General features: G+C 35.1%; 1 protein-coding gene across 1 annotated transcript; it reads left to right on the forward strand.

Annotated features, from left to right (window-relative positions):
- Nucleotides 1-67: 67 nt before the first annotated feature.
- ERCC1 (Excision repair cross-complementation group 1) lies at nucleotides 68-13,613 on the forward strand (the record flags this gene model as incomplete). The annotated part of the gene is made up of 6 exons (XM_051219630.1): nucleotides 68-142; nucleotides 1,378-1,748; nucleotides 7,607-7,754; nucleotides 9,252-9,328; nucleotides 11,779-11,956; nucleotides 13,536-13,613. The coding sequence occupies 6 exons, from the start codon at nucleotides 68-70 to the stop codon at nucleotides 13,611-13,613; spliced, it is 927 nt and encodes a 308-aa protein (XP_051070541.1).
- Between the last annotated feature and the right edge of the window lie 8,302 nt (nucleotides 13,614-21,915).

The following is a 21,915-nucleotide window of genomic DNA, read 5'->3' on the forward strand; positions in this document are numbered from 1 at the left end:
GCACAACAGATATTTGATAGTTATTTACTGTTCTTTTTATTATCTGCAGCTTTACAGAAAGTGACTAATGAATGAAACAAATTCAGAGGACGAAGATGGGAGATTGGATACAAATCTATCGGACACTTTCGATGACAAACATGTAATTTTTCGTGCATAATTTCTTAAGCGTTTTGACTTCATTGGGAGTATCTTATGTGATTTTCTATACGTTAAACTTATGAGGTTAAAATGATCTCATGTTATTGAATCCAGTTTAATGCAATATGTATATTTACAAAAGTGAATAGTTATGCACAAAGAAATGTTTACTTATGTTCACTCCAGGACTCAAACCCAGTACATTTTATTCTAAACATAAGGATAACTCAGATCCTTCCTAATAAATACCTATCTTACTGTTAATCGTTAGGATATATCGAAGTGTATAATCAACACTTGCCTACCTACAATCGACACTAGTTTTCTAATTATTCTACGTAAGTTTGAGTCACATTTACTACAGGCTTATGATTATTTAGTCGGATAAACGCAAATCTACACTGGTACACTGTTAGCATTAAAAAAATCTACCACTCAACTAATCAACCAATCTTTATGAAGTGAGCTATGATGATTTCGGTGAAATTCTTCTCAAGCTTCTCATAAGTATGTGAACAGTGATTTAGTGGTTCAGTCCTCAATCCTGGTAGTAATATCTAGTATTGTAGCGCTTTCTATATACATGAAACAATAAAGATTTAGTTAGATTTATAATCGTATTATGAACTGGCGACAGATCGTTACAAGCTGTTATTTGAACTTATCCGATTTTTGTATATGTATTTGCAACGTTATTGGTTCTATTTTGTGTTAATATCCAACTAATATTGATCTTTAATTTATGTACACTTTTATAAACAGATGTATGTCTATTTCTCCATGTCTACACTACTTTGTCTGTTCTTATATGTAAACTGATCCATACTTAACTAAACGTCTTTTGGCCAATACTAAACAAAGGCTACTCCGTGTTTGTCGTTCATACAGTTTCTCTGGTAAATCATATCCATGAAAGTTACACATCCGCAATACTACTTTTATTCAACCTTTTAATTTCGCATTGTTTTAAAGGGATTGGTTACAAAAATATTTACGAAATTACCAAGCATACATATTTCATCGTTCATTATCTTTTGGAGTCAAAGTGATGAGTCCTTTAGCTACAAAAGTATTACTAATCCTAGTTGAATCATAAAAAAGAACAACCTTTCCTCAGTTGTGCTGATAGTGTCTTTTAGCAGTGATCAGCTATTGGGATTGACGGTTATTCGTCATATTTTTCACATTTTTTGCTTATTGCTCAATTCAGTAGTCGTTTGTATTTTTTATTCTTAGGATAATTTTAGATTATTTAAAGCGTATAAAGAAGGTCAGTTGGATTTGAACATTTTAAGTACACAGGAAGCAATTTCAGCTGCGACCGCCGCAACAGTTGATAATGCTACAATGTCATCAACATTAACATCAAAAAACGGTCAAAAAGATGAGACTTCTTCAAATCAAGGTATGCCGAAATCTTGGTGTGCGCCTCAGTCATCATCTAGTGAAACAAACCAATCAGTATCTCCTAACAAACAGTTTACTTTGGGTTCACTTTTGAAACCTAACTTGATAAGTGATATTGCTAAACCTGTTTGTGAATCTCAGCTGCCATCTCTATCACGCGTTCTTGTCTCATCTGCTAACTTAGCGGAAGAAAACAAGAGGTAATTTCAATTGTAACTAAGTAGATAAACCATAGGACTGAATTCTTTTATTTTCATTTTTGCATTAAATTCTACACTTAAACTCTCTCTCTCTCATAGTAGTTCGGTTTCAGCTTATGTCAAGAGTAGTTTTAGAAATTATGCAACTGACATGTCCGTAACGAAACCAATAACCAGTTTTGTTATAATTTAAACATCCACCACTGATTTAATCTAACATAATACATACAGTCTTTACTTGACTGCCAGTCGATGAGTACTTTGACTTCTATCGGAGTATGTTAGCTACCTGTAGTTTGTGCATCTGTCGCATTGAAAACCAATGTTCGGATTGTGTATATTTTATTATTCCTTCTTTGAATCATATGATATGTATATTGATTATAACGTATTGAAGGCTAAATTGTGTCTTTTTAAATTATAGATTTGCACAGATTAGCTTGATAGTATCTATAATCATATAAAATATGCAGTGTTCCATTTACTTTATACATTCATTCATCTGAGTTTGCAGAAATATAAAATCCCGATACAACAATGAGAATACGGAGTTGCTCTATAGAAATTTATAAAAGGGACTTATTACTTTAAGAATTTAAGTCTTAGTAAATTCGCAATTTAATTAGTTTTGGTTATTCGAAGAATTATTCATTAAACAAAAAGACTTTATAGTGCAGAAAATCTTCTTTCCTATGATCATTGTAACTTCTAGAGCATGTTATATTAGCCGAATAAAGTGCACTTGCCAAACACATGTTTAGGAACTATCCTTATTCGGAATCTTAGTTAATCCAAAGCTGAATGCTTGAGCACGGTTAACTGTAGTCACTTATCATCACGGGGATCATCGTTTAGGATTGTCTGCCGACTAAAAGTTTGAATCAGAAATTTGTGAATGATTAAAACTATATCAATCTCAATGAAGTGATTTAAATAAATGAATAAACTAAGACTTTCTTTGTAACGATAATAAACTTATAATCAAATAATGTAATGATAAAATGAAGTTCAATATCATACAACATATCAACTAAGTGCATGTCGAATAGTCTGTTGATAAATTAAATTATTTTAATGCGAAAAATTCATAATCCAGATAAATGTTTAAGACTGCTTGACATCCTTTGGGCTTGGTGGTCTAATTGTAAAAGTATAGTTGTTGTTCTAGGCAATATTATCAGCGCTTATTTCACATCGAATCTGTGTGCTCAAAAAACACAGTCCAAACAACAATTGTTTACATATTTATATGATAATTAAAAAGTATTTAATAAGGATAATAAAGGACAAATAACAGGGTTATACTTTATATAAAAATAAACTGAATATTATCAGGTTGCTTCTAATATAAGTACAATTAGTTTGAATTTCCCTATAACTAAAGCCTTAGAAAAAATTGAAATTTTTTTTGGTTATTTGTATAGAGCATTTATTGAAGTGCCTGTTCTCAAATTAATCCCATAACGTCTTTTTATTATATCAGAAGGGTTTTGTGAAGATTTTAGAAATTCCACTGGTTGAGATCATGAGTCAATCGAAGCTAGATCACCATGGAAAACCTGCAAGCACTGGATAGCCGTTTCGTCCTAGTATGGGACTCCTCAGCAGTGCACATTCGTTATCTCGCCCTCCACGAGATTGGAACTCAGAACCTATCAGTCTCGCGCGCGTACGGTGGCGCAACTTCGTGGATTGGTTGAGGTTAGACATTAACACCATTGGATGCTGGCTCAGTGGTCTAAAGATTAAGCACTCGCGCACGAGACTAATAGGCCATGGGTTCCAATCTCGCGGGGGCGCGATCGTGGATACGCATTGCTGAGGAGTTCCATACTAGGACGAAACGGCTGTCTATTGCTTCCAGGTTTTCCATGGTGGTCTAGCTTCAATTGACTCATGATTTCAACCAGTGAAATTTTTATTATATGTTCAGCAATAAAATGAGATAGTTGTATGCCATCAGCTGTCACCATACGGATATCATGTAAATATATGGTATAACATTTTAATTAAGTTGTAATCTAACACTTTCATACACATAAATTTACACTCTTTAATATTATTATTTCATGTCGACACTTGTTTTTCTATTTTTTGGAGTTGTATTCTTTGAGCTGGGTGGTTTAATCGTGATGCTTTCAATATCTTTCTAGACAACATCATGAGTACATACTTAACCTCACTGTCCTGCTCAGAAAACATTATCTCCGAAATTCTCATCCCAAGCTACAAATATTCTGTATCATCTCAGTTTTCTGTTACGGGGAAAATTGATTACTATAATTGCATAAATGATAATGTGTAACGATATTTTCTCCTTTCATTCACTATTCACTCCATTCCATTTTCTTCGATTTACGTTAGTATTTCTGTAATTTGTTACTGATTAATGTAAATGTGATTAATGATGAATAATTCATACAGTTCCATAATTATTACATTCACACATTTGTAGAATACAAACAGGACCAATTTTAACTTCTGGAAATGCTATCCTTGTGAATCAGCGTCAGGTGATTTTAAAACTATGATGTTATTTTCATTATGTTATGGGTTGTTTCATTATCCATCTAAGTTGACTGCTGTTCTCCTCTCTCGTATTCTTCATTAACTTTCAGTACGGATTCTTATTTATTTTGAGACGTTATAGATATATTATTTTTATTACTAACAATCTAGTTAATACTCAGCTTATTTGAGATTATCAAGTGACATGTCGTTAATAATACGTATAAACTCAAGCACAATGAATAGTTCGGGCCAAACTGGAAGCCAAATATAATTCGCTTATGTCTATATCTTAAAATTGACAGATATATCTTTGATGCGATTACACAATTAATGTAACATGGTATGTAAGCTAAATTCCCGACCGTTGTTGCTACCTTGACGTGGTGGTCGGGCTTGCTTATCGTGACGAAACAACCGAGCTATAATGGCTGGAACAACTGTTCCTCAAGGTCCTACCATGTCAGACAGGTCGGTTGAAGAGCGGTAAGACTAAAAGCAACAAACCCAAGGTCTGAAGGCGAAGTCGTACTGCTGATTGTACAGAGGTGTGACAGCAGTAAAGTGTTCCCTCCAGACAACCAGCATGACAGCGATGCTGCCTTTCCACAAGGAGAGGTAGGGTTAGTAAAGGTCGACCCTAAAAATGCACACCGCATTATCCCACGGATATCCGTCTCCGGGTGCAAGGTCTCAACAAGTACGGAGGTAACACAAAAATTACCCATAGAAAGGTCGTGTGTGACCGACCTCAAGCAGTTGTTCCTTGGACACTGCGGTCACGCTCTCAGGTCACTAGGACCACCTCTAGTCCAATTTCCTTTTCAGGTACCTCCAGAACAACCCTTCCACAGTGTGGGCGACTGGGAAGTGATAACCGCCCTCATACCTCTAACAGCACTCAAGACCACTGTGATGTAAGCTAAATTAAAAGAAACAGCTGCTTATGATGCAGATTGTATCTCAGTCAGTCAGTCAGTGGTATCCGAAATAATAATTATTCGTTGATGAGACTTGATGTTATTCAGGGCACAATCAAAAAGTATTTGTGATATCTTTCAAGATCCTCTGTACATTACGGCCTAAATGATGTAGAAAAATTATCCAGGTAATCGTTTGTAAACGTTATTTAATCCACCCTATAATTGGTATCCACATTAATAATGTTTAGGTAGTGTAGTCACGACTAAAAGTATATGCCTTGCAAAAGCTCTGAATGTAAAATGAACTGAATTCATGTGAACAAGCTTTAGTATCTCACCCATATTGATTTTTTGTACCGGTGAATCTACTGTTCAACTTAATGAGCTTAGCAATCATATATATATATATTCTGTTGTGTTTGAGTTTTATTTAAATAATTAATTCGTATCACCTTCATTCTGATTGGGCAAAAGGCTACTCAAGGTCATTAGAAAAGTTTAATTTTGCGATTTTTTGTCTTGTTCATCAGAAATTCCTATTATTTTGACCTTTTATTATTGTGAATTGTTTATCTAGAGAGGTAATCCTGTTTTAAAACAGATACGTAGTGTTGCCTGGGAGTATGCAGATGTTGATCCGGATTTTGTTGTAGGAAGAAATAATTGTATATATTTTCTAAGGTTAGTTGCCTTATATTATGTTTGTTCTATCAACTCAGAGAGATATTTCGATGTTTATATTAAAGTTGACCAGAAAATTGAGATTTGATAGAACTATTTGTTTAGAGCTAGTCAACTATAAAACGATTTATATGGTTTGGAAATGGCGTCTTTATGCGTATAACTCAGCGATTATCGTTGCAGAATAAAAAAACAGTGAATGCTGTTTACGAGCTCTGTAATTAAAACCAGATAAATCCCGAGAACATAAAGTCATAGCCAAAGGACTTATGACTCCTACTTCATGTCAATGATATTTATGTGACTCGTTATCACCATTGAGATATTCGTAACAATGCTGTTTTCAGTTATGGATGTTTACTTGACTGCGTACATGGGTAATTCTCATGCATGTTCTTATGTTGTACCCATCAGTTTTCAAAGATATTTCATTGTATAAGTAATTTTTTCCAGCTTTATAGCTGTTTCACAGTTAGTGAGGTTGAACGAATCTCTCTCCAACTACACAAGCCACTTAAAGCGTAACTACCTAACGGGAACACGAATTTAGATATGTTGTTTTCGCAGTTATACTTCCATTCCTTTGCATACTCTTTTAATGTATATTTAACTTGGAATTAACATATGGGTTCACAATAGCGACTGAAACATACATTAATGTTTCTTTTTAAACGAATGATATGATACATACCGAGTATGATTTATCAGTGCCGTTTTTATAATATCACTTGAATATTATTCTACAAACAATAACTTTGTGCTATGTAGGGAATTACCAATCACTTGAGTAATACTTTTCTATAGAAACTCACTAAAACATGCTTGTACTCAGTTATTCTATATTCATTAATTTTTCGTCGGCTTCACAAACATTCTGCATTCGCCTTTAAGGGGTTGATTAAACTGCCATTCATATACGTATATTATAGACGTCATGTCAAATTTGATTGTTCCCATTATTTTTTTGTTCATACGTACGCAGTGCTTACAATTTTTGTTTACCTAAATATGGTATTTTAGTGTTATATCCATTTTATTTTTTATTCATTTCTTTTCTGCGTATCATATTGCGCGTATAAATAGTATAAATTGTGCACATCCCCTTTTTCTGCTTTAAATTGTTATTGTTTCAGATTCTGTTGGAGCACAGACATTCACTTTATTTTATTGACGCCTATTCTGCACGTTAAGATAATACTTTTTGAATGAAAGTTTGGGGTCTGTCTCGACATTTTAATTTTTGACTTACGGTCTTTTGATAAACTTTATTGGATAAAAGTTTTCGACTAAGATTCTTTAAACAATTTCCACCTAATTATCGGGTGCATCTTCGAAATATAGTCTGGTTACTCTCAAGAACAGTGTTATTACAAGACTTCTTTTAAGCTGTTAAAATGCACATATTACCCTGTTTAGGGAAGGCTTATAGTAAGTAGAACATGCAACCGGATAAACTTCATTTCTTGTGATCACTAAATGCAAGAAATTCATTTCATTTTGTAGTTTATGATCACTTATGAATTTTAAAATTAGGTAATTAGAAATTGAGGCATCTAAATCCTTGATCAGGATAACTTGTTATCGTGTATCAAAATGGAAAATCCCAGCTTTTAGTTCTAAATATATTCCTATACTATGGAATTATCTCTACTAAATATTATTACATTTGAAAGATAAACTATTGTCTTAACGATGTGATGGAATAAACGCATCTAGTAACTTTGTTTCTGTTTCAATTTTGTTTAGCTTACGTTATCATAATTTAAATCCTGAATATATATTTGAACGTTTACGTCAAACAAAACAACATTATCAATTATCTGTACTTCTTGTTCAAGTGGATGTAGTAAGTTTATTAAGTTTACTACAATTAAAGAAAACAGTTTTTTTCAAGGTATGTGGGAAATAAAGTTATATCTGCGACTAAATTGAAGTTTTTAATTAACAGGTTTATTAATTATTTAGTATAATGTTTCCTTTATTGAAATTGCTAAAATCACAAACTGTTATCATTTACTTACTAGGTAGTTAATCCAGAGTTTCGGACATAGGTTTTATTTTTGTTGACAATTATTATCAAGAGATATCCATGACCTTGTATGTAATTATGATCAATTTAATTGTAATGAGTCCGAAACCGAGATATTCGACCGCGAAATCGACTACGAATCCTAATTTCTTGGTCTTGATGATATGAGTAATATACAATGTGATATTTAGGCCTTTTGTGTTTATCATATTGTCTCTGTTAATGGATCATGATTCTTTCAAGTCTTTTTTACTATTCACAAGTATGCTATTCATTTAATAATTGTTACTCTTATGATAGAGATCATCAATCATAAGATGCTTTTACCGTAATCTCAAGTCCTTCTTTAAGGGTTCGTTTATTTAAGGAGCTTTAACCTTCAGCTACTGGGTTTCAGGCTTGAATCCCTATCTACTTCAGTTCGGAGTGTTGAGTGTCACTGGTATCCTTCACACAAAAATTTGACTCAAAGCTAAGTTCAGAAACCTATGTAAGACTAATTGCATTCTGTACTTGTAACATTTATTTATCGTCGTATTCAGAGGATTCTATTATTGTCTGTCATTTACCGTAAATTAGTATTAAAAAAGATACCTCACATGAATCCAGTCAGTAAGCTACTAGATGTGAATAGTTGCTACAGAACAAAACCTAACGAAGCCAAAACGAGTATCTTGGTAGATTCCAAAAGTTTAAACCTTTGTTTCTTAATCTGATTGATTAAACATATAAATTACTGCTAATTTGGCCACTCATTCCAGAATGAATAGGTCATAATCAACGTAAAGCCTTACTTATGTGTGTTAGCCGAATTCTCTAACATTAACTCAAGATGAAATTAAGATGAGTTGTAAACGAAGTAAAATAATATATTACCAATGATAATGAGGAATACACACTGAGAATATAGTTTTTAAAGGTATGGTAATAAACTTTAGAGATCCTGGCAACTTAAAAAAACCATTGATCTCGGAAAAATGCTGGAAGTGTCAGTTGTTTGTTTCGTAACTTTTTCAAAAGTCGTAGGTTAGAGAAAGTTTGAAAGCTAACTAGTAAGCTCATTTTACAAGAAATAAATTTTTCTCACGTATTTTATGTAAATGCATATTGTAATCAGTCACAAAATTATTTCCGGGTTAGCTTCGTTCTTCACATCAGTTTGTATCAGATAAACGATTGATTATTTGATAATAAAATTATCTTATAAGCTTCATTTAAAATCAAATATTTTCACTACTCAATGTTGTTTAGAGTCAATCAACCTAAATTCGGATAATTTCTACAGTCTGTCTCGTTAGTTTGAATGCTCTAGTTTTTATCAAATTCATCAAAACCAAATAAAACATATTCACTTCATTTCAGCCAGATCCATACTATCCTTTAAAAGAGTTGTGTAAAATTTGTTGGACTGAAAGATTAACCTTGATGTTGGCTTGGAAGTAAGTGTATGCGTTTTCATCTTTGTAATTTATTAATTAATGAAATCAATGTCGAAATGATTTCGTATGATAAACTTTGCCTGTAACTAGTCGACGAAAAATCCTGAATATAGGTTTCGTGCTCGTCAGCGAATCATTTTTTCTGGTTGGCCCGGGACAGAGTGCGTTGGAGAATGCTGGTCGGCGGCCTATGCTCCATTGGGAGCAACAGGCGTAAGTAAGTAAGCTCGTCAGCGAAACGTACCTTCAATCTTAAGGAAACTTGCTCCCCACGTGTTTCGTACTCGCATCACCCATCTTCACGGCCTGAAACGTTACTACTGAATTTTTTGAGCCTCTGCTGACCAGTGAGAATGAGATGTTTTTAATAGACTGATCACTAAATGGTAAACCAGTATTATGTTTATTTAACTACAAGTGCTGATCAAATTCCATCGATCGAATCGCAGCGTTGCCATTAGTCTAGATGATTTGACATTGGTCAATACTCAGTGATCAACCATTTATAAATAATGAATTTTATTCTTCTGTCAAAACATTTTGATTACATAGACATTCAAAATTGATACATTCTGTTTCGTTGTGGCTAATAAAAGGAATTATTTCGACTGATATATTTCTGGTTACACCCAAAAGTGTAAAATAGGAATAGCTTGTTTTCTATGTGAGAGGGATACATGTTACAGAGGCTTTATAACTGATACCGTAATGTATATGCTGATATATAGTGATAATATTTAAAGAGCTTTTATACTCCAGTTTTTATGCTTTATTTGTAAATGGTCTCAACAATCATTCAGCATTGGGCTTACTAAAAGAATAGCAAGTGGATGACACCTCTTTTATAAATAGGCTACTAATTGTTCAAGAGCTGTGATAGACTGTCTATTTGGATCTGCAACGGTAAGTTACGGTGCTACACTCCTTTGCAATTGATTAATATGCAAACACTTATCCTTTTCAACTGCCACGTCATATATTACCTGACTCTTGCTTCCAGTCACAAGTTCCTCTGTCCATGCGCCGTACCTCAGTTTGTAATCTCGAACCAATGTTGGGGTCCTCAGTGTTACCCACAGTCCTTTTGGTAACATCAGTTGTTGGTGTGTTTTCAATATGCAGTCCATAAGGACTTGCTTTCGCAATTTCCGATTTGGTAATGCGTCATGGGTTTTTGTTCTGTACACATTTGGAAAATACACAGTACCTCCCCCACCCAACTTTACCTGGGCCTTTTCGAATGTTTTAACAGATCTCTCTACTTTTCTGTTTGGTTGAGAGTTAATGTGGTGGTGAAGAGATGTAGATAATAGATTTTCAACTGAAGAACTTTCAAAAATGTTTGGAAGTAAACTGCGACCTCTTATCTGATAGCCCATTCTGAGAAAAGTCCCGGTCAGCGGAAGACTTTGTTAGTTCTTAGTGCTACCACGAGGATAATTCCCAGTCATTTTGAGAACACATAAGCGAAAATCAGGTGAGTGATGTCATTGATTAGCCCGGCTAAACGTGCGTGCTCTGGATGATGGGTCTTCATGTTGTGGCCATAGGGCTGGTGGTACTCGACCGTCCAGTTTTACTGCTTGCCGAAAATTAGAGGCCATCCACGAATTTGCACAATCCGTTAGTTTTTAAACAGTCAGCAAGCCAAACTTTGAACAACGGACTTCATACGCTTAATGCCCGGGTGACTGCGGTAAAATTGATGTAGAATCTGAGAGAGATGTCTAGGAACCACCATGTGGTCCAATTGTAAGTCGCAGAAAGATCTACACTCTTTAATCTGGTTCCGAGAAACGTGCTTACTTAGAAAAAGTGGGGACCGAGGACGGTGTATTTATGGTAAAAATAGGCTTAATAATCAATAATTCTCAACAATGAAGCAGATAAAATCGTTAAAACTGACATTTTATGTGTGGCTTGAATGCTGTCTGGATCTAACTAGCAGCATACATAGGCTACAAGTACTAAACTGGCTCCATCTGTCAGTGTCAGTTCCTCCAAAACGATTTGGCCTGAGTCCCCTATATGGTCAAACCGACGGTGTATAGTTCAGTTCTGAGTAATCGAGAGAGTAAAATTGGAGGTGCTGGGGATATTGAGTCCTTAAAGAGAACTTAATAGGAAGGAATTAAGTGAAAGATTATGCATTGATTTAAATGCGATTCCCAGTATAATATTTATTTGTAATAGTTCTCTGCGAAAATTGTTCAGTTTTGCAATCTTTTAACTGTGTATAATGGAATGAATTAGAATGTTAGTTTATCTTGATGGAACTTTTAGACATGCTTCGACTTCTGTCCCTAGTTAGTGGCCGTAGGAAAATTGGATAGGAAGCAGTATCATCCACTATCACTGAAGTTAGAAATTATTCGCGTTATGCACAGGAAAATCAAAATTGTTAATCGTCTTTTTTAATTTCAAAATATACCGTTTTTACGCACTTACAGTATGGAAGAAGCAGCAAGATATTTAGAAGCTTATAAAGCCTTGGAAAACAAACCTCCAGATAACTTAATGGTAGAGCCAGCCGCACAAACAGATCATATCGCACAAGTTACAGATTTCTTAACTTCGGTTCGACGTATCACAAAAGCTGATGCTGTTTCAGCGTTGAGAAAATTCGATGTAAGTGTGAATATCTTCTTAGTTTGTATTGTGTGTGTTGAGACTATAATTTGTGGACAACCTTCGAGCGACGCTGAAGCGACCTTGAGAATGTCCATATTACTGGGTTATGAACAAGTTTGAGGAATTAAAATTATGATTCACAGCCGATGGTTAGGGTAAGGAATTAGATTTAGGGTTTATAGTGCGAACTGGCATCAACTAAAATGTTAAAACGCTATTCAGCCGGTGGATGAATGAATTTCGCACCAAAATCCAAGACCTGTTATCCTAAATCTGATTGGTTCGTCCATAAAATCTTACCTTGTTTGCTTGGTTTTTAATTGCTTGTGTAGTTAGCAAATTGTTAGCAGGAGGTGACATAAAATAGATATTACTGACTAATAGTTGATAAACAACTAAGCTGAGTAGCATATTGCTAATGAAGTATTCAGTCAACTGTTTTCGCACTATACAACTCTAAAGGTTTACAATGAAAAATAACTTGAAAGAACTTTAATCCCATCAACATGTTCTTGAAAGAATTAAACGGAGCAGAACAACGTACCATAACGTCTCTAATTATGGCAATAAGTGTTACGAATCTTTGAGTGAAATACACCTGGGTGATTTAGACCTACGATTTCCTGTTCATCATTTTTAACGATCTATAACAGATTTAGTTAAATTATAAAATAGCTTAGATCCTGGTAATCCTAATAGTTATTTAAAAATACTCTAACAAGCATCAAAGCATGTTAGTATTCAATTCATTTCAATTTAGGATGATGCGATAAAATATTTATTTCACTCATTATTATGCACAATGATACAATCCAGATTGTACGAAATAACAACTCAGAACATTTTCAACTTAATAATTGACTAGTATACATTTAACCAAGGCAGATGAATTAAAACGAACATTTGGAGGTTTATAAAAACTGATTTGCTTTCGTATTCTATTGATAAATGAATAATAAAATTAATAATAGTAGGTAAATACGTAAGTCATAAGTTGTTTTTTAAATGAAAAAATTTAATTGTACATGTTGTGACTTTAAGGCCGGCTAGTTATCACGTGATTTATTCACCGATCGAAATACGACTTATTAACTCTTGTACTGTACTAAACCAATGACGTTCGACCGGTATGAGCAGCCTAGCGTCCTTATTGATCCTTTGCTTACCTAGCCCGTCCAGTTGAGTCCCGAACACCAATAACAGCTCCCGCCATGCGAATCATTTATTTCAAACATGCTTGGTTTATATACCAGCCAAACAGACCGCATCGTACCATAAATTAGGAAATAACCTCTATACAAGATCAAGCCAAAAAGTGGATGTGAACATGGGAGACGATAACCAATAAACTGAACATAATTTAAGAACAGTAAATCGTACAGTAATAATCTATAGGTCAAAATGAAGCTTATAATAAGAGGAATATATATATATATATATATATATATATATATATATATATATATATATATATAAGTCCATTAATAGATCTCAGAGGTTACCCGTAATTTGATCTTCACTAGGATATAACAGTACAAGAATGAGATAGTTTTTCTTATTCAATGTAAACTTTCAGACTGTAGCCGACATAATACGAGCTGATCAATCAACTTTGGAGAAGTGCCCTGGTTTCGGTCAGCTTAAAGTATGTTGAAATTTTCAAATAACTTTATGTTGAATAGATTTATAAAAGCTTTGAGGGGAGTTCATATTACGTAACTATAGGTCTTATTCAAAAGCTGAAGGCCGAGTGAACATTTCGCTCTTCAGATAATTTTGTAGTTGTAATACACTTATTGAACAAACCGTCAATCGTATGTTTCTACTTAGGTAAATAAGCACTGTGTATATCTTCAGTTCATTTAGTTTCCGATTAGTTTGTGTTATAAAATTTCACTAAAAGATGATGGTAGTTACCATCGTTAGCTGTGGTTATTCTGTATTCTGTGCAGTTGCAGATTACTGAACATACTTTTGGAATTTCAACAATTGTGCATTTTCAGTTTGTTTGTGTGTTCAAGAATGCTTCATAGTTTCTTCAGTTGTTGATTCTCTTAGCGGTGTTTTCGGAGTTTGCTTGCTGGTTATGATTTGTTGTAATAAGCTCTTTGTATTTCACGTTCGTGGTCCTTCTTAACTACATAATCCATTGTGAATGCTATATTGCGAATAAACCTAAGTGTTATTCGTGAATAAGTTGTACAGTAATAACAGAGATCATGGTAGTACCCAGTATTCACATATGTACTCGAAATGAACTGTGTGTAACAGATATTATTATCTCAAAATTATTTCTAACGTCGTTACACGTAATAACAACAAGCTTTCCTTTTTCATTTGCAGGCCCGTAAACTCACTGAAGTTTTCAGAATGCCATTTATAAAGAAAAATGATATGAAATAGAGCAAAAAACATTCTGTACATATTTTGCATAAATAAAAGTTTCTATTCTAATCGATAACTACGATTCAATAGTAAACAACACAGTCTTTATAGTGTTCTTTGCGTTGATATATAAAACGGTTGATTAACAAATTATACCACCATTTTAACTATAAAAGTTTCGGCGTGACTATAATTTATGGACGAACCAATGACATCAAGAATAGAAAGTCTTGGATTTTGGCATTATAGCTGATGTCGGTTCCAGATGGAAACCCTTCATCTAATTCTGAACCCTAAATCCTAATCTCGATTCCTCATAGTAATTTATTGCTCTCTCCCTACCCTAGTGTAGTGTGTAGGTGAGTCGTCTCAGGATCACTAGTATCGCCAGAGGTCGTCCATAAATTATAATCTCCGCAAAGTTTCTTGTACCAAATCTCATTTCTTGTGTTATTAGTATATGCCAAAAGTTGCTATCTGTTTGTTAATATATAATTTTCATTTAAAAACTAAAAAAATGAAGTTCAGCGAAGGGATATCTTTCTCACGAATTTATTATCAAGATGTACAACCGTATACATAAATGTAACTTTTTGTTGAAGTACTAGTTCTGTGAGAAAATGTGAACAAGAAATAACCAAGATGGTCTAATAGAAAGATTATGTGTACAAACAGAAAATCTTGTAAAATTAATAAGTTAGGAACGGATTATAGTGTGCATGAAGATAATAAAATGTTTTTGTTACAATAATTAAAGTGAAAAATTGAATGAAGTGATATCAGAAACAATTAATTAATAAGAGCACACAGACGATAGAAGCTGAAAACCAGATTCAAAGAACATATTAGAGGTAGTTGAAAAATTTCGTTTTTCTAACTACTCATCAGTACGAATGAAACCTGAGGCCCTATGATGATGTGCCTGAAAATGCTGTGGTACGGTCGAGGGTGAGGAAAATCCTCTCATATGGCCAGACATATATATCCACTGGCAGGGAAGTCCCCGTGGTCTTCGTGGCGGGAGTGTTATTTACGAAATTGAGAGGACGAAAAGCGGATGTTCGGCACTTAAAGTGGATTGGTGGATACGGATGACTCACCTAGGAAAGTTGGGAAACCTTGATTCAAAATGGGCTTCAGGATCCTGAGGGAACAAAAGGCGTATGATACCATTCCTGGTCACCAGGTATCATGGAACTTCATCTGACGTCGCCCCACCACTCAGGAAGTGGGTCCTTAAGAAAACCACCTACTTTGGTTTTAGGACCCAGACAATATCCCGGCCCATAAAAGTTTAATGATAAACACTGTGGCGCATATATATTTTGGTGCCCTTTTATACCAACTCCGCCTGTAGCTCATCTAGGGTTACTGTCCCAAGCCCGAGTAAAAAAAGAGGTTTGGGCATGGAGTCACCAACCACATGCCGTAGAGAATAATCTTTCTAAAAAACGCTAACTAGGATAAACTATTTAAACGCTGTCTTGGTAGTTTAGGATCCTTATTTAGAAGAATTATACCTCATGGAGAAAGCTGGGATTCTTCGAAAATCACGAGGTCGATGCTCCTTCTAACGACCAGAGCAACAGTAAATATCGGTACGTGGAATGTCTGGATAATGTGGGAAATAGCAATAGACAACAGACGAACAAGAGCAGAAGTCAAGGGACAGGCTGAATACCCAGAAACAAACAAGCAAATGAAGAAGAGCTTTAGAGCTGACAAGCAGAAACATGTGGAAGACCTAACAACGACAGCGGAAAAAGCTGAAAGTGAAGGAAATACGAGACAACTAAATGAATATGCCCATTATGACATTAAATAAGAAAGAAAGATTAGTTCAGTGAAGAGTTCTCTTTTCGGCGAATTCATTTTCAAAGCTGTACAATCGCAAATATATACACTTATTTTTACAGGGTGATAATAATACTGATAATAAACTTCTGTTATACATGGTGACAGTGAGGTTAAATAAACAAAGGTATTAAAAAATTTTAAACAAGGGAAGTTTACTAATCGTTTGATAGTTAATGGCTCAGCATGATAAAATAAAATGTTGAAACAGAGATGAAATGTGATCGGAATGATCGTGGAAATAAAAACAAACCGGTTGGGGGTAGAAGATTTGAAGGGAAGATGGAAGGTGAAGCAGGTGACTGTAAAGGAACAAGAGTATGAAAAAATAGAAAAAAAAATTAATACATTAAGACCATAGTAGAAGAAGAGGTTGTACCAGTCTCTTTTGTACACATAATTCTGGTTTTTCAAAATGTATGGCTATTGCCTCGGCAATGCAAAGAAGATGCAGTCTAATTGTCTTAGGAAGGCTTCTACTTACCTTGTAGATGACTTTGAACGCAGAGTCTGTCTTGATTGAGTGACCTGTGTTCACAAGGTGTTCGAATGTAACCAACAAATTAAATCAGTCTCCACAAAATCACTTCAATTTAACTGTACAACCGTTAGCTCGATAGTGATTTATTTCACAATGTAATTATGAGTTTTGTTCCTTATCGGGACTAACCAGACAAATCGCTCCACCAACTAAGAACGGCCATGCACCACCACCCACCGAACCAAGAAAAAGCTATCAGTCTGTCAATCCTCACAGTGTCCGGGCCGGATGAGCTTTCCCGTGTTGGGTCGAATTACACCGTAGACTCCACTCCTGGTGGTGCCCTTCCGTCAGTTCCTTTAAGTTTCAGCTTTGCAACCACAACCCCCCCTGGAGCCCAAAGACTTAAAGGTTTACCAGGGACTGCCTGCGATGTCAATCAACACGGAGAACATCAACCTAGTCACTTTTGATGGAGAAGCTCTGGAAGGGGTGGAAACGTTCATGTTCCTGGGCAGTATCATTGGTAAACAAGGAGGATCTGATGCAGAAATACGAGGATTGGCAAAACAAGTATTTGTAAACAATTGTCTACGCAAGATACTCGATGTTCGTTGGTCGGATACCATGAGGAATAGCCTATTGTGGAAGAGAACAAACCTGCTCCCCGCTGAAGAGGAAACTAGGAAAAGACGTTGAAAAAGGATAGGACATACATTGAAGTAATACCAAACTGCATCACGAGGCAAGCGATGGCTTGGAATCTTCACGGGGAAATGAGAAGAGGAAGGCCGAAGAACACTACGTCGGGAAATGGAAGCAGACATCAGAAGGATGAGTAGCTACTGGAAAGGATTCCCATGACAGGATGGGATGGAGAATTCTGATATGCTCCTCCACGAGGAGTAACAGGCGTAACGAAAGTGAGTCACTTTGCATCGATGTTTATCTGTCTAAATATAATATATAAAATATTACCTTAGTAACATATAATAGGCACCACATTGTCGAATCATATGATTTACGATTTATATTGCAAACTTGGTTGACCGAATTTTACCAATACTAATAGCTACTTAACGACTGACTAAGACAGCATTTAAAATTTACCGTTTGCACTGACGCACAGGAATACTTGCAATTACACTTTAGTTGTGTTTGAAAACATTAATACAATGAAGATGACAACTGTAATGATAGAACGAAGTTCGTAAGATCAGTAACTCGAAGTAATCAATTATATGTACACAAAAGTATGTAATATATAGTTGGCTACCTTTCATTTTAATGTTACCAATGAAAACAGGCAGTATTAGGAAGACCGATTCAATCGTCAAGCCTAAGATTCCAGAATTCCTAACCTGTATAGCAATGTCCCAAATCCTACAATCTAAATTCGAAGCTGCAACATTATGTTTGGAAGCATCGCAGCTAAATGAGCCCTTACAAACCACGATTTGGTTAGCCCGTGTCATAATCATCTATGAAGTCGATACCAGTAACTCCATGTGAACAACTTTCCTTTCAAGGTCGACATTAATACTACATAAGCAGTCCCATTACATGTGAATGCCGTGTTACCATAGCTACCAGGCTATTTCTTAACCACTTATTAGAGCTTCTTGAGAATATACAGTTTTATCACTTTTTTAACTGAAGACTAAAGAGATGTAGACGAGGTGATAAATGTAAAGTACCTTTCTCGAAATAGAGGAAGTGTAAAGTGTGAACGACTGGTCTCATGAAAACAATCGATTAGTTACTTTTCATTTGCAGCAAGAAAACTGTTCGTCACTGCTAACACTGAAAGCAGGTATACTCCGCTTCAATTTAGGACATGCCATAAACACGGCTAGATTAAAAAGTTATAACATGATAATTATACACACAGACGTAGGAGTCATCAAATATCAAAACCAGTTATAAGAAGGGATTTATTTTGATGTGTAGATTTATTGACTCACAGAAATACGAATTTAGACAACTAGAACCAAATGCAATTAAAAGAACGATTTTGGTTAAGTCTGTATAATCCATCGAGCTGAGTTAACGGCTCTGCGAACCAGGAACCACTGGACTTGTAAACGACTAGACATATTAATCCTGATCGCACTACTATGATTGTAAGCTCTACTTGACATTGTGACTAGTCTTGTGGGGATAGTGGAACGTCATGTGCTTCCGAACAAGACGGTCTTCTTAAACCACATTTTGACCTTGTCACTTATTGGTTTATTTATTCTGTTTTTAAATGAGTGTATGTATGTGCACATCTTATCCTACTCATCACATATCTGTAGCTTATTTTTATCTGGCTTAAAATATTGATTACATCGAGTTGGCTCACTTGTCTTATCCGCCGCATGTCATTTCGCTTCGCTCTCTTCTCTTCGTTTCTTAGCTCGTTTGTCTGGATCAACGATTGTATGAAATATATGTTTACGAAATTGATTCTCGTATTTGACTTATTTAATTCTGTTATTCACTAACGCGGATTAAGTCGATAATTGTATACGAGGATAGCCGACATCACAGCAATCATTCAACAACGACCATTTGTCCGATCTAACTGGAGTCAGGTTTCGGGTCACAAAAGTCTAGTCCAATTTAAAATCCCACAACTTCAGAGGATAAAACAGTTCAAAATCACTATACGGCTCACAATCAAGAAGTACTGATACGATTTCTGTCTCATTTTGTCTACTTTTGGGCTTGAATATAGATATTCAATCGACATAAAGATACACTCCTAAAGTTCAATAACTTCATAGTGGTAAATAGTGATTTGATAATTCTGATACTTATAAGGATATGTGCACACGAGCTACCAACTAAACACTAAAAATGTGATAAAGGATGTCATACGTTTTTCACAAGGTAACTACCATTAATGAATCGTAAGTAGTATTATCTAAGATTTGGGTAGAACTCCAAATCATACGCGTCAAAATAGTAATAATTGAAAAAATTGGTTCTCATAATGTCGAGTGTATACTATATTTTACTAATGTCTATGTATGTTACATATCTAAATTTTTATAAAACTCCTAGTTCATCGTCAGTAAACGTCTTAGGGTCAGGGAGTACTGCATGGCCCTGGAAAAAAGGGTTAAAGATATACCATACTTACAGTCAATTCTTCAGGATGATTAATGAGAAAATAAGTAATCCAGGCCCAGAAAAGAGTCATTACAAACTGGCTTTTTCTTTCTTCTTCAAAATCTCGCTCAATGTAATCCCTGTACATAAACCTGAAAAAGGCAGGTTCGTGGTTAAAAAACAAAGGGCAAGTCTGCAATATATAAATAAAGCATGAATTACAAATTTAAATGTCTGAAAATCTGCTAAGACGTCGAGTTACAGTAAAATGGTTCATCTAGTTTAAGTATTTAAATAGTTACGGTTGTGAAGGTGGACACAGGTAGTTGCGAAAGATGTTCACTGCTATCAGTTACTGATGACTTCAAAATCCAGTGTAGGACAACACAGAGGGCTATTACTAGGATATGGCTATTAAGCTCATTAAGTTATCAGTTATCTACCGAATTTGTTCAATATTGGTTACTTACAATTGGGGGTACGACTTTCCTGGACAAAACTTTACTGTTTTGAACAAACAGAAAACTGCACTCTGAAATCGCACACTTATTCATTTCTTATTAAAATATTACATATAGAAATAAACGCAAAATGAAAACAACCTTGGTTTCGTGCTATAAAAAGGAACTTTTTCAGAAGAACTGTCGCTAAATTCTCGTAGGGTTACAAAGCGTGATTTGAGAAATGGTCTCAGTCTCCCAAGAAACATCGCACCCTTCATTATATGGTCTCTCGGTTGTCTAATTCTATCCTGAAAACTTGCAGGACAAGTTGCTTTTGTCTCGTCAAATAAGATACTGAAAAAAGCAAAAGACAAAAAAGGACATGATGACCTGAAGTCGTGTGACAGTCTAAATAGATATTCCTATCAAGGAATTATAGGGCCTTGATTGGTAATAAGACTATTATAAGATTTCTGGTGAAAAACAGTCGTCACATCAAAAACCACATGAAAGGTAGTGAAGATGTCGAATTAGATTATCTTGGAATGCAAAGTGTATGGTATCATCGGAAAGACTCATTAGATAGGAGCTTGTTCGGAATCAAGTATATCAGAAGCAGAGATGCTGCATTATTAAACCTGATGCTTTTCCGTTGTCAGCTAGCTTGAACGAAAGTAGCAAAACCAGTAAGAATTTCGAAACATTCAAAAAAAGCAAAAGCCTAACAAAAAACCTATGGCCTAGATAATGAGCTTCTATTTATTCTTGAATCCCTTAAACTGATACCTACAGCCGTATCTACAAAGAAAGACAATATAAGGTAGAATCGAATGGATGTAAATCTATGAAATGATGTGCAGGAAATTATCCTCAAACGAAGTCGATTGGATAGTAAGTATGTCACTGCCATAATCCACTTTTAGCGAGTTCAAGTTTTATCTCGCCACACACTACTTTCAGACAAGCAAAGGTTCTCGAATTTGGGGTCTAAAAACTCCGCACCTTGTTCCGAATAAAATAGCGCGATAAAAAATCGTTAGGAATGCGATCAACCATAAAGAGGAATTCCGCTCGACCTGTGGCGAAATTAATATACAGAAAGTAATCATAATGACCTGGAGAACATTTCAAAATCGCAATCGGTGTTCCCATGACAGCTAATTATGCATAGCAGTTGAAGAGTTATGTGGGTACTCCGCAACCACAGGCTATTAGATAACAAAACCCCGTTGATTGTTTGCTAAGGGGATCGAGAAGTTGCATCCGTCCCTTGTTAGCTCTGAAAATCATCCGCAAGTTATATATATATATATATATATGACAGCCTGATCAGCGTCATGGACAGAATCGGTTGAACAACCACAGGATGTACATTTATGTCCATTAGCAGATGTATAATGATGATGAGATCCCAAAATCCAGATCGCTGAGAACTTACGAAAAATACCACCTGAACACAAGGCCAACTAATACGTTTTTATCGCAGCACAATTTTAGTGGGGACGAACTAAAGCACGTTATTATTTATATCAAAGATATGGACTTAGGTCTGACTCAAAGTCATAATTACACAAAATATCTACAAAACATAACTAAAATAACCGACCGTTTAAAAACTGAGATAAGCGGCATAGTATGGGCTCACTACCTATGACTTGTATGTCACTACTCATCCTAAGAAGATTCTACTCTCA

This window comes from Schistosoma haematobium, chromosome ZW (assembly GCF_000699445.3).
Source record: "Schistosoma haematobium chromosome ZW, whole genome shotgun sequence".
Lineage (NCBI taxonomy): Eukaryota > Metazoa > Platyhelminthes > Trematoda > Strigeidida > Schistosomatidae > Schistosoma > Schistosoma haematobium.